This window comes from Loxodonta africana, chromosome 8 (assembly GCF_030014295.1).
Source record: "Loxodonta africana isolate mLoxAfr1 chromosome 8, mLoxAfr1.hap2, whole genome shotgun sequence".
Taxonomy (NCBI): Eukaryota; Metazoa; Chordata; class Mammalia; order Proboscidea; family Elephantidae; genus Loxodonta; species Loxodonta africana.
In genome coordinates this window covers 98,513,413-98,527,722 of record NC_087349.1, presented here as the reverse complement: position 1 = coordinate 98,527,722, position 14,310 = coordinate 98,513,413, and the positions used below count along the sequence as shown (strand labels likewise).

At 43.6% G+C, this 14,310-nt stretch overlaps 1 protein-coding gene and 1 non-coding gene across 6 annotated transcripts in view; both read left to right on the top strand.

The window, feature by feature from the left end:
* Positions 1-14,310, top strand: part of ELMO1 (engulfment and cell motility 1) — a 644,335-nt gene that overhangs the window by 260,716 nt on the left and 369,309 nt on the right. For all 5 annotated transcript variants that reach the window (XR_010322758.1, XM_023544287.2, XM_003406936.4 and 2 more), the window contains one exon: positions 1,482-1,613. Coding sequence is in view for 4 of the 5 variants with exons in the window: in XM_023544287.2 (XP_023400055.1) it covers positions 1,482-1,613 (132 nt within the window). In the remaining variant the exon portion in view is untranslated. The remainder of the gene's footprint in view (positions 1-1,481; positions 1,614-14,310) is intronic.
* Positions 10,069-10,139, top strand: TRNAR-UCU (transfer RNA arginine (anticodon UCU)). Its single transcript has one exon. It is a non-coding gene; the product is annotated as a tRNA-Arg (tRNA).

Here is a 14,310-nt window from a genome sequence, read left to right as displayed (position 1 = left end):
CCAGGTTTGACTCCCAGCCAATACACCTCATGTATACCTACCACCCTCGTGTCACTGGAGGCCTGTGTGTTGCTCTGATATTGAACTGGTTGCAGTAGAGTTTCCAGACTAAGACAGACTAGGAAGAAAGACCTGGCCATCTACTTCTGAAAATCGGGCAATGAAAACCATATAGATCACAATGGTCTGATCTGTAACCGATCATGGGAATGGCACAGGACCTGGTAGCATTTTGTTTTGTTGTGCATGGGATTGCAGTGAGTCCTTGGCCTGCTCAGTGGCAATTAACAGCAATAGGATAAAAGGATAAAATAAAATGAGTCTTTGATTTGGCCCCAGACACGTGCATTTCGTCCTTTTTTTTGCAAGAAATTTTGATGTCACATGGCCATAGGCCTTGGCCCTTGGCCCAATACCTTGGATGGTAATGGCTTTAGAGTCCAGTTCGCGGACAACTAGGGCTGCTTGGTAGCTTGGTGTGGTATTGATTCTGCAGGCTGCAGAAGTAATTTCCATTCTCCAGTGATGGTGGCAAGGATAGGGTCCCAGGTTAAACCTGGTTTCAGGGCTTGCGTTTTTGTTGGCTGACTATCTGTTGTAATTCTCTGCTAGGACTCCGGAGTGTCTATTCTACACCAAGGGTTATCCTCCTCTCACGAGACTTTCTGGGAACTTTACTGTGTGAGGGTAGACTGAAAGAAAACAGCTGGGAGCCCCGCTGTAGCACATTTTCAACTTAAATAGCGCTGCAGCTTTGGAAAGGAAAACACTCATTATTGGCATGTGGGGGCCTGATCTTTTGCAGATGTGAATTGCACATGCGAAATGTGCAACTACCGCAGCACTTCATTCATGGCAGGAGGCCAGATGATTAAGAACGATGGAGAGGCTTTGAGAGGCCATCTAACGTGCCCCCACATTTTTGGCAAGGCCACGTGTAGACAGCCCAGAGAGCAGAGACTGCGGTTGTCTTACTACTTCCAGTGATGGAGAGCAATGCATCTTAATGCCGAACAGCCTCCCTGTTGGGAGCCCCTTCCTCTTATTTTTGTATTGGATTTGTTTCTCTGAAATTACTTCTAGTGGAGATAGGGTCCCTTTGTAACTTGAATACTATTCATAAACTTTGTGGGTCTGTCACTTTGTTTCTTCCAGTTTCTGTAACTTGGCCTTCTACAACGCCAGTGCTTCCATTGTATGTGTGGTTCTCATTTAGAAGAGCACTGGGTAGTCCATATTAGCGCTCCAAATGACTCCTCTGTGAGGTTCATTGTGGAATAAAGTCAGGGCTGGCCAGCCGGGATTGTGGCAGGAGGAAGAACAAAGGTGCAAAGCCCTAACTTAGAATATCGGTTGCCTTTTATCTGCTTTTCTTGTTCCTGGATGCCGTGATTCATCTAGACCTGGGGAAAGAGGGAGTACGTGTAGTGTCCAGCAATGATAGCAGATCTCCTTTTATTTTTTCCTCCTAACTGCTTCAGGCTCAGAGGGACATCATATTTGAACTTCGAAGAATTGCCTTTGATGCCGAATCTGAACCCAATAACAACAGCGGCAGCATGGAGAAACGCAAGTCCATGTACACCCGGGATTATAAAAAACTTGGCTTCATTGTAAGTAGCCCTCTCCATACGCTCGCTCCTTCCAACATCCCCGGGCCTGACCTCAGTCTCATAGCTGATGTCTCCTCTGAGCGTGTGGTCCTCTTGCGCCTTACGGAATAGTTTCCACATTGTCCAGATGTTTAGCTGGTTTAAACAGGATTGCATGAAAATCTCTTCTGGACTCAGTGAAATGGAAGAACTTGCACAAGCGTGACTAATACTGAGTTTGTTGATTCAGTTCTGATTAAGTGTAACCAAGAGTAGTTAGCCTGGAATGTATCTAGACTTCATTAAATCCGCTGAGTCCACTGCACAAGATGTTGAAGGTTCTGTTTGTGTTGAATGTATAATGGGGACAGTAGGGACGGATTCTGTCGGGTTCCTGATTGGATTAAGCCCATCCATTGATTTTATATCAGAATTTAACTGAGAGGTACCTGGCATTTCAATTAGAGATTTATATAATTTATATTTTCCTAAAAGCCTTGTCTTGCTACCAGTATCACATTTTTTGTTGTTGTTTTCAGTTTATAATTCAGGACACAGCCTGCCCTTAAAATAGTCTGCTGTTTTTGTTTCTACTTGTAGTCTCTTCTGGCCTTAATCACCATCATGTTTCCGAGTGACCTTGATCTCATCTCACATTCTGCAGGTGTAAAGTTGGATCTCCATTTAAACCTGCATCATAATTGGCATAAATAAGATTTCTGCTTCAGTGATTAGGAATCACCAGGCATTCATTATTTTATAACTTGAAATACCCTTTCCTTGAACATATATATATATATATATATATATATGTATTATGCATTAAAAAAAATTTAGTATGCTTTAGATGAAGGTTTACAGAGCAAACTAGCTTCTCATCAAAGTTAATACGTACCTCGTTCTGTGACACTGGTTAACAACCTCCCAACATGTCAATACTCTCCCTTCTCAGTGCTGGGTTCCCTATTACCAACTTTCCTGTTCCCTCCTGCCTTCCATTCCCTGCCCCAGGACTGGTGCTCCGCTTTGGTGTTGTTTTGTTCCATGGGTCTGTTCAATCTTTGGCTGAAGGACGAACCTTGGAAGTAGCCTCATTACTGAGCTGAAAGGTGTCCAGGGGATTTATGCATCTTTTTACAAAAATGATATCGTGCTTTATGTGTTATTTGGGAATCTTGTCCTTCATTTTGAATTTTCTTTGAAGGAGTTTTCATATCAGTAGACATGTATTGTTTTTCATTGCTGAAGAGTTTTTTTTTTTTTTTTGTAATATAGTTTGGCTTATTTAACCAAGCCCTTTTGCTGAATGTTTCAATGTTATGAAATTACCAGTAACTCTAAAATTGACATCTTTGCAGCCCAGTATTTATACACAGCCATAACCATGTTCTTGGGATAAATTTGTGGAACTGTAATTTCTATGGTATGTGTTTTTAAGGGTTTCAATATTGCTAAATGGCGTTCCATAAACATTGAGTAATATCCACTTCAACTGCAGTGAATCAGAGTGACTTTTTTTCCCCTTACTTCCTTCAATAGTATTTCTTAAACTTAAAAACAAAAACACTAACAATCTGGTAAGTTACTGTTTTTACTGTTAATCTCAACATGTCTTTTCTAATAAGATTGTTGAACACTGAATTCTGTTTTGTAACTTATTTTACAGAAATAGAACATCAGGTTTATAAAATCACATTCTGTAGTGTGACTTTGACATTCTACTTGATCTCTTAGTTGAATTGATTTTTAAATATTTTGGCAAAAGTTTCCTGACTGATGGACCAGGCGAGGCTTCCCTGTACATGGTGTGTGTCAATAACCAAGGCTTATGGATGGCTCCGGCTTGTAGACAGCTCTGGCCCTGCTCTCACGCACACCCTTTAACAGAAATGGTAAATGTAAAAGGCAGCATCCTTCTTACAGAAGTGTAGCTGGTGGGAAGAAGGATGGAATCCACTTTGTACTTCACCCACAGTTCCTTCCTGATTTTACTTTTGTGTGGTGAGCCAGCATATCCAAATCACCCATCTCTCTTACCCTCAAGTCACAGCACCACTGCCAAGGGGAGATTTCAGGGCGTGTGCTTTTCAAAGCTTCCAGGTGATTCTGTTACCCCGTCCTGGTTGAGAACCTGGTTCTAGCCTACCCCTGTGCTATTGCAGTATTATCTTCCTCTTTCTGCCTGTATTCCTGGCACTTTTGGACTATGGAGAAGGCGCTAAACTGGAGTTCTTGACATGTTCTGCTACCAGGATTCATCATGTCTGTCCAGGTGGCTGTGGTTTTCCCTGCGGGCGGTTGAATCACAGACACGGTGTCATTCTTTCTTCCTGCCGTGTTGTGTGAGGGACTGAGGAGAGAAGAAATGAGCACTTGGCAGGACTCACTGAGTCACATTCTGATTATTACAGGTTCTGGGTCTCTGAACCAGGTAAACCAATTGCTGTCAAGTCACCCCCAAATCATGGTTACCCCATGTGTGCCCTTCTGAGGTGCATCTGGGTGGACTGCAACCTCCGACCTTCCAGTTAGCAGCCATACGTGTTAAACATTTGCACCACTAGGGAACTCCAAGTCTCTATGAAAGGCATGTATAATGAGAGTGGGATGCTTACGAAGTATTTCTCTTTTGATTCTTATGCTCTGTTCTTGTGGGAAATCGCCAGAGTATTCCATGAGCCAAAGCCTGAGTAATTTTTCTCGATCTAGTTCCATCTGTCTTAACGTTATTGTTATTTCCTTCCACAATTTAGTATTACAGTATATCTTACCCCTAATTTTCAGGGTCTGGCGAGTGTTCTGCTTCGTGAGTATTTTATAAAGGAGGATGCGTTTTTTTTTTTTTTTTTTTTTTTAACTGAAAGTTAATTTGATATGTTCGTAAGACCTGTAGCACTTATGTGGCCCCATCTCCAAGCACTTGAAAAGTCATTTGAAAGTCTGCAGAGAATAACCAAAAAAAAAATGTTGGTGTCCTTTATTTGTCTGTGGCTCTTTATTAGTTTTAAATTTTAGTGTTTTCCCTGCAACTTCTCCCGGGTCACGTTCTTGCATCAGAGACTTGAAAGATTAGAAAGACTATTTAGTAATAACTTCTAATGCTGGAAATGATACAGCAACTTTGACAAGCTGATACTTTCGCTTTTAAGTACCCACCCAACCAGCCAGAAATCCGGGATTGTGAGTCAGCTGACTCACAAGCTCCTTGCGCCACCTAGAGACCAACTTGCAGAAACGCTGGAAGCTTGCAGACTAGATGAATAGTCCGCTGCAGAAGCTCTCCATAATGTAAGCAGTCTTGATGCCCCATTTTCTCTGTGCTTCGAAAAGAGGAATAACCTTGCCTGTTAACTGCTTACTGAACTTAAGAAGTAATTTGATATATGGACCGTCTCTTGAATCTCTTTGGAGAAAAGCTGGGTTCACAAGATGAAGATTGTTTTTTCCGTTTCACCTCTTACCAGGTAGATAATGCACAGATTTACAGTTGCCGGTGAGTTGATCCCAACTCATGGTGACCCCATGTGTGTCAGAGTAGAACTGTCCTCTGTTGGGTTTCAATGGCTGATTTTTTTTTGGAAGATTGCCAGGCCTTTCCCCTGAGGCCTTTCGGTTAGCAAGCGACATGTTAGCTCTTTGTACCACCCAGGCAATCCCCAAACCAAAAACTCAAACTCACTGCCATGGATTCGACTGTGACTCATAGCAATCTTCTAGGACAGAGTAGCACTCCCCGATAGGGTTTCCAAGGCTGTAAGTCTTTACGAAAGCAGACTGCCACACCTTTCTCCCACAGAGCAGCTGGTGGGTTCAAACTGCTGACCTTTTTGGTTAGCAGCTGAACACTTTCACCACTGTGCCACTAGGGCCCCTGGGCAATGTCCAGGCGATGTTAAATGCCTAGTTTTTAGAGGAGAGTGGGCCTAGATTTCAATCCCAGCTTTCCTACTGACAAGCTGTGGGCCAGTGAGCCAGTTATTTAACCTGCCTGGGCGACAGTTTCCTCAACTGTGAAACTGGGCAGCTCTTCTTCTGTTTCAAGGTTGATTTGAGGGCCCTGGGAGACCATCTCTCAGTGACTAGCATGGTGCCTGCAGTGGAAGATGCGCTCAGCAAATGTTACTTCCCTCCTTTCCTTTCTGGAGTGCAGAAATCATAGGCAGCTTTTTACATGAAAGGGTAGTTGCTCCAACAAGGCAAGTGGAACAGTTTGTCAGGATAATGAGCCACAACACCTTGGAGAAAGCAGAGAGACCCTGCACTCCTTCTTTGCCCCACATCCCAATGGAACAGATGTTTCTGATGAAATAATTCTAAAATTGCCATCTGAAATGGCTAAATAGCTTGTCTGGTGAATCATAACACAGAAAACCAAAACCAAACCAGTTGCCATCAAGTCGACTGACTCATGGCGACCTCATGTGCGTTAGACTATAACTATGCGCCACTGGGTTTTCTGGGGCTGATTTTTTGGAAGCAGATCACCAGGCCTTTCTTCCTAGGTACGACTGGGTGGAGTTGAACCTCCGACCTTTCAGTTAGCAGCCAAGTGCCCTATCTGCAACACCCAGGGACTCTACCACAGAGAAAAGCACCTGCTCTTAAAACAAAATTCCTTAATCGTATAAAATCTCTTCGTTAATGATTATCTAGTTCCAAAATGGACATGCGCTTGTAGGTCCACTGCCGGGGTCAGGGGAGTCTGGAGTAGTGATATTCTTATTGAAACTTCTAAGGAAGGGCAGATGTATCTGTCAATACGATAGAAACACAGATTCTTATTTTTAGAAGGACTTTCTTTTGAAACCAGGGGAGATGCCTGTGTATGAAGTACCCTGTAGGTTGTCATAACCCAGGACTGCAAACTTGTTTCCACACTTTGTGAGGAGGGGCACTGAGTCCCCTCAGAGTGCATCTGTGTCCTGATTTCAAATTTCAAACTTCTCTGTTTGCAAATTATGCCTTTGTCCAATCTGTTGGATGAGGATTAAAAAAGAGATGTTTGTAGTTCATTCTCCTGATCCCCTCCTGAATCAAGGCAAATGTTAAAACTGGACAAGGTAGCTTTATTTATTTATTTTTAATTTTTCTCGTTGCCTCCTCTCCCCACTCCTTTAGCTTGGCTTGGCGTGGAATGAGTCAGAATCGACTGGATGGCAGTGGGTTGGTTGGTTTGCTTGTTTTTTTGGTACAGCCAAAACAAGCTCATTTTTTTAGAAACTGTTTCTGAACAATATAATGTGCTTTAATATGAAAGGAAAGTTTTGATAAACATTTTCCTTAGTATTTTCAGACTGTCCTAAAGGAAAATAATAAGATTTGAGGGATGAAGAAGGGCAAAGGGTAATGGGAAAAAATATTATTTTAGAATTAAGATTCAGGTTTACATTTTAGGAGAATGTTCTGCCTTTTGGGGGAATAACCAGTACCGGTGGCCGTCAAGTCATCTTTGACACATGGTGACCCCGTGTGTGTCAGAGTAGAACTGGGCGCCATAACGTTTTCAATGACTGGTTTTCTGCCAGTAGGTAGCCAGGCCTTTGTTTTGAGGCACCTTTGGGTGGACCTGAATCTCCTACCTTTCAATTCGCAGCATTTGCACCACCCAGCAACTCCTTTTGGGTGATAGAAGGTCACTTATGAATTGTTACACAAGTATAGTTACACATAATAACATATGCTGTGTTTGGTGCCATTTTTATATAGTTTCCCAAATACATCTGGCAGGGCATGAAGTCAGCTCCCTGTTTATATGTCCCTTTCTCTGTGCCCATCCCCATATCACAGATGGGAGCACCTTCATCCAAATGCATTGGGATTCAACAATGAGAGTGTAACACAGCGATTAGGCTTGGGCTCTGAATCCCAGTTGCCCAGGGTTGATTCCTGGCTCTCTCACTCACAGACTGAGTAACTTGGGTGAGCTACTTGACATTTCATGTCTCAGTTTTCTTATCTTTAAAGTGGGTATAATAATTATCACTATCAGCAGGTTTTGTCATGTGGATTAAATTAGTAAAAAAAAAAAAATTAGTAGATACTTATAAATCATTCAGAACCATTGCCTGGCACATAATAAGCAGTATATGAACTTAGATGCTATTATCACAATGTTATGGTTATTATGTATTAGTATTATTTGTCATTGGCACAGTGCCGAGTGCTTCACGACACCGTGACAGACTGTGATAAGGAAATGTGAGAGTTGGAGGTTGTCCCAGCAGGATACGGAGAAAGTGCATAGATCAAAGTCACGGTTAAAGACCGAAGATCAATGTGCGCTTGAGAAACTGCAAAGAATTTATAGTGACCAATGTTGCGGGGGAAGAGAGTAGTTGGGTTTGCCAATGCAGGACAAGTTATAAAGAATTTTAAATTCAAAGAGATTGGAAGTATTCTTTGAAGTCACTGCAGAGGTTTTGGGCAGGGATAAGCTATGGAGAGGAGAGTCCGAGACTTGGTCCCCTGCTCACCACGAGTCCTTCATGTGATAAAGTGGTCTTAACCACTCTTAACCAGCTCACACACATGTTAGAAGGAGAAGTTAACAGATACCTGCAAATCATTTAGCGCTGCTCAGGACAGGTAGGAATTCATGGGGAGAATAGTATAACTTACTGTGATCGGATTCACTTTTTTTTTTTTTTAATTACTGTTGAGAATATACACAGCAGGACATACAGCAATTCAGCAGGTTCTACATGTACAACTCAGTGACATTGATGACATTCTTGGAGTTGTACAGTCATTCCCACCCTCCCTTTTTGAGTTGTTCCTCCCCCATTAACATAAACTTACTCACTGCCCCCTAAGTTTCCTATCTAACCTTTCAAGTTGCTGTTGTCAGCTTGATCCCATGTAGATAGATCTTAAAAGAGCAAAATGCTCAAGGCATTACTAGTTAAGCTAAATTATTGTTTGGTTTTCTGAAGACTGGAGAGGATAGTTGTGGTTTAGGGTTTAAAGATTACCTCAGGGCAGTAATGTCAAGGGTTCATCCACCCTCCATGAAGTCACTTATTTTGAAAACCAGAAACTGCCTTGAAACTGCAACTGATATCCAAATGTGATGCCCCTAAATCCAAGGAATTTTTACTGAAATCATTCTATGTCAAGTCAGTCTGTAGGAGACCTGTCTTAAACATGAGCACTGTACTCAACAGAAACCTTTAATGGAAGGTGGTGTCGCTGCGAATGTCATTTGGTCACCTGGAGTACAAGAGCAGCCTTTGTAAGAATCTAGAATACATTTGTGGGAATTGAAGAAATTAAAAAGTGATGTTTTCCTAATTTTTGTGGTCCACATCCCACTTGTTTTGTAACAAGCCATGTCTGGAAACCACAGGATAAAGCAGAGGCTTGTGAAGTGAAGCTCGTTTCCCACATGATTTCATAATTGGGATCATATTCCTAACCAAGTACTTTGCTTCCAAATAAGTTACAGATATGACGCATAAACAATAGGTCATAAAAGCAAAAAAGATAATAAGTATTTTGTTTTAATCCCCATTTGCTGAAATTCTGTGTTTGCCACTTAGAACTCAGAAGAAACCTTAAGCCTAGTGTGGGCTGGGAGCTCTGCCTGGAAGCTCTGGCCAATCCCAACAAGTCCTCCTAGCCCCAGCCTATCTGTTGCCCTGAAGGATCCTTGGTGACACTGGGGGGATTACCAGTGCCTGAGACCTGTGTACAGCCCCATTCAGGCTGGGGGAACTCGTAAGCAGAGAGTGTGTGTGCTAGAGCCTCAAGGGAACCAGATCTCACTCTTGCAGCATCCTTCGTGCTGTGCTGTGATCCAGTATGATCAGACCTTTCCTCTTTCGTCTGAGATGCTGCAGGGCCCCCATCCTAATAATTCCTAGATCCGGCTTTGAGCCAGCAGGGAGTGAGACACAAGCCTGAGCTGGCTAAAAAAAGGAAAGTCTAATCATTAGTGAAGCTGGAGCAGAAACAGCCACCAGGTGGCGCAAAACCACAGCCGTAGTCCTGAGTGAGACTGGAGCTCTGCTTTCCAGGTCTGAAGGATCTGAAGATGCAGGACTAAGAATGGGGTCCAACATCTCCTCAGAGCAGTCTAAAGCCTCCTTTTGTGACCCTCCTGGGTCCAGGAGCCCAACTGCCCTATCTATTAAAAAACAAACAAACAAAGCCACTGCCATCTAGTCAATTTTAGCTCGTCCATCTGTAGAAAGTGAAATTTGCCTGCTGTCTGTGGCAATGAGCTTTCGTGTCGTACTCACATCTCCTGATGTTCATTCTCAATTATTTTTTTCTTATTCTATCATGAAAGTCTTCTCTGTGAGTTATAGAAATTTTTATGTCTAGCATTATGTTTCTGCCTTAACATGGAAATGCAGGCAAGGATCTACTGGAAAAGGTCAACCTAGGGTAACTCTACATGAATATTGACTGTAAAAACAATAGTAATGATGTATTTTTGTGTTTAAAAATACATGTAATTAAATGCATGACTAGGGCATTGGTGGTTCAGTGGTAGAGTTCTTGCCTTCTATGCAGGAGACCCGGGTTTGATTCCCGGTCAATGCACCTCACATGCTGCCAACACCCATCTGTCAGAGGTGGGTTGCATGTTGCTGTGATGCTGAGCAGGTTTCAGTGGAGCTTCCAGACGAAGTCAAACTAGGAAGAAAGGCCTGGTGACCTACTTCAAAAAATCAGCCAGTGAAAACCTTATGAATCACAACGGTCTGACCCACAGCAGATCATGGGAATGGCACAGTACCGGACAGCATTTTGTTCCACCGTGCATGGGGTCACCATGGGTCTGGGGCTGACTTGCTCACAAGGAGCAACAGCAAGTGTGTGGCAGTGGTAACATGGGGTGGGCAGCCGAAAGAGTCAGAGTGAACCAGCATTGTTGGCAAGTGACACAAAACAGTCAGGGGAAGCTTGAACTCACTGAGACTTGATGTGTGTTTCTCAGGTAAGTAGAATCTTTTAGAATCACATTTCAACTTCTTCTAAAATCCTTTCACGGTCTTTGGGGTATATATATGTGTGTGTGTGTGTATATATATCCCAGCTACATTTTCCGCCCCTGGAGGTTTATTGGCAGGCATTTGAGCCACTTTAGTACATTCTGGCATCATGGCAGATACTGCCACAACGGCCTAAAAAACAAGGAAGTTGGTCTGAACCACATTTGAGTGTTTAGAGCTGTTCGTATGAGGGGATGCTTCCCTGATGCTTCCCAGAGGAGTGAATGTGTGAAACTTTTTGTGTCTTTTGGCTTCTGTACACCGAGACAAGGCTTGCAGGGATGTTTACTGTTTCCTTTGTGTTATTGGGAAGGTACAGTTACTGGCATTTGGAAATATTCGAGAAAATGAGCTATTTTTTGGGTGAAAACAGTTTGAAATACACTTCCTGGGCCATGGGACCGATATGTCCCATGAGTGTGATATGCTTCATGGAACATGGTATCAACATGGCCCACTCTAAATCAAACTGATAATTATGTGCAGCAAGTACAATGTTTATTTAGTATTTTGTATGTATTTTTGGAAAGTTGAGTAAGATATTTTATGGCTCAAGCGTAACCAGGGAGTGTGATGCACTTCCTGGGCCGTGGGACCAATATGTCCTGTGTGTGTGATGTGCTTTGTGGAACATGGGACTCATATGTCCCGCTTGCAATTGGCATGTCATTTTTTTCCAAATTAAAAAAAAACCTCCAACGAACAACGATTCAGCATCCATTCCATTCGTGAAAGACCACGGCATCACCAAAAAAATTCCAAACAGATAATTGGGCCGTGAAAGGGTTAAGTAGCCATTTCTGGAGCTAGATATTCAGAGGTACCTTTGAGGCTTCTGTTTTAATGGTAGGGAACATTTGAGCCTCTTGGACGTTCTCTTTCCTTTTATTTCTACCTTTCCTTACCCCACTCCAACAAATATAAAGAGGGACTTTGAAGGGGAAAGAAGCTGAAGGTGTGCACTCTATGAGGCTATTGGTAGCCTTAGCACACATTTTCAGGCAGTTGTCTTGCTCACATTATTGATCGGCAGGTGAGAATCACGCCTGTGAAGTGACTCGTTCATTACAGGTAAAGAGAAGGCCACCATGCCCAGACCTTACATGCTCAAGGGTGGCTCTACAGGCTCTTTCTTGGATGCTTTTTGGGCTAAATGATACAGAACATGGCATTCACTGTCTTCCCATTTTTACACACGTGACTTTAAAAGCAGAAACCATCCCGATTTTCAAGTTGTAACTGCACAGTTGGAAAAGTTAGCTTTGGAAAGACCTGGCACAGAATGGCAGAAGATCAGATGTTGGTCTTGGTTTCCCCTCATTGACCCGAGCAGAGTAAATCCCTGATACGGCTTTCCAGCATAGGGCGCTGTTCACGGTAGCTCCCTCGGCCTTGAGCGGTGGCCTCCACCTCAGCTTAGCCTCGTCATGCTCCCTAGTGGGTGCAGAGAGGGATCAAGAGTTCCACTTAGGATATTTGCACATCTTGTCTACCCTGATCCTGTGCACCCGGATTGGGGAAGGACGTCAGATCTGGTGGATTTGTGGCTTCCAGGGGTAACGGAGAAGAAGGGCGTTGTCACTGTCAGAGGTCATGATGTCAGCCCCATTTTCCATTGCCTGCCTCTTTCTTCAGGGCCTGTGTTGTTGCTGCCATTTCCATCTGTTTGATGATTTTACAAATATGCCATGTTATATATTGCCCTACTTTCTACCGTAGCTGAGGAAGAGGCAGGGAGGGGGTGTGAGGGGTGGGAGCGATCTCGTTTCAGAATCAGCCTGCAAAGATCCAAGACTACTACTGTGGATGCCGTCTGAGATGGTGCAGAGTACACCGTCAGGCCTTATTCCCTGATAAGCGAACATGTGAAAAGTGTACTTTAAAGGAAACTTTTAAAAACAAATTAACTGGGATTCACCACCATAAAAATGCTTGAGTTTTGTTCTCCTTTTTTTCATAAATGTAATCAGTTTTAACTCTAGATAAAATATCTCAGGAATGATTACTGAAAACTGACTGAGGAAATAGGTTTCTTCCTCTCCCTGTTTTCCCAACCCCTTTCCGATTTAGCACCATAGCTGCACTTGAGGAGGGACAGTCACGAGTAATCACCCGTTAGAGTAGACTCTCTTTTCTGGACACTAGAGGGCGTGCCTAACAAAGGTATGGGCATTAGGAAGGCTGCAGGTTCGCAGTGCTTTTTTATAAGCAGCTCTGATATGCTTCAGAAGATGGAGTATTTAGCCTTCTGTGTGAAGTAATTTGAAAAGACCCAGCAGCACTCTGCCCTGGTTAAGACCTTCCTCCTTCCCTTTTAGCTTAAAGTCCCGTAAGAATTTTAGCCACTTTCAAGCCTGGCTGTGGTGGTGGAAAGAGGCAACATGTTAAAGAGTCTGTCATCGATCTCCTTGGCTTCCTTGCCTCGCACAGTGGAACCCTGCAGCAGAAGGGCACCTCTAGCAGGTGCAAGGGTGACATGCAGGGGACAAGGGCAAGAAGCCATGGGGGCATCTCCCATTGTGTGTCCTTGGGTGGACGCTGCCCACAGGTGAGGTGTGTGATAGTAAGCCAGTCCTTTTATTTCAGAAGGTAGGCTGCTGTTGTTGGCTGCAGTCACGTTGGCCCCTGACTCATGAGGACCCCATGCACGACGGAACAAAACGCTTCCTGGTCCTGTGCCATCCCCACGATCCATTGCAGATCAGACCTTTGTGATCCATAGAGTTTTCACTGGCTGATTTTCAAAGTTGATCTCTGGGCCTTTCTTCCTAGCCTGTCTTAGTCTGGAAGCTCTGCTGAAGCCTGTTCAGCATCATAGCAACATGGAAGCCTCTACTGACAGACAGGTAGTAGCTGCACATGAGGCACATTAGCCGGGAATTGAACCCCAGTCCCCTGCATGGAAGGCGAGAATGTTACCACGGAACCACCACCACCACTGCCTCGTAGAGAGGGCAGAGCACAGCTTTTATGAGCCCAGCCTCCGGAGCCAGGCAGCCTGGTTTTTGCATCCTGGCTTCAGTGTTCGTTAGCTGTATGACCTTGTACAAGCTATCTAACCTTTCTATGCCTCAATATCTTCGTTTGTAAAATGGATATTGTAATAGTTCCTACCTCTTAGGCTTGTAATGGAGACCAATGCGTCGATAGATGTGAAGTTCGTAGAGCAGTGCCTGGAAACATCAACCTTTAATAAACTCTGACTATTGTGTGTATTGTCATTTGGATTCTGATGGCCAAAATGAGCCCAGTGACTGTAATGGCCTTCTTAGATGGCTGGGACAATTCTCCCTGAATTCAAGCCCATAAATCCCAGAGTGCCTCTGTGAGTTCTCCCAGGATAGTACTTTTATACCTTCACAGAGCCTTTCCAAAAATGAAGTGATTTTTCTTTTTCCCTGAATTTTTGCTACTCAGGGGCTGGCGTGTAGGCACATTGCTAATTATGTCCTTAAAGACCTAGTCCATCATAGGCGTCTCTTCTTTTGAGAATTTTCGAATAGGAAGAGGGCTATAAGCCTCAACTTAAGCCACAGGAATTTTGTTGTCCACAAAGGCAGCACTCTTTAGCTGGGTGACTCCATCAGTGAAAGTCCTACGGACAGAGGCTGGGCGGCGCTGGGACCAGGGTGCAGGATCAGAGTGTGTACAGGTTGCCAGTTGTGGGCTCTAATGACTACTATGGATTGTTGTAAACACCCAGCACCTCTTCTTCTGTG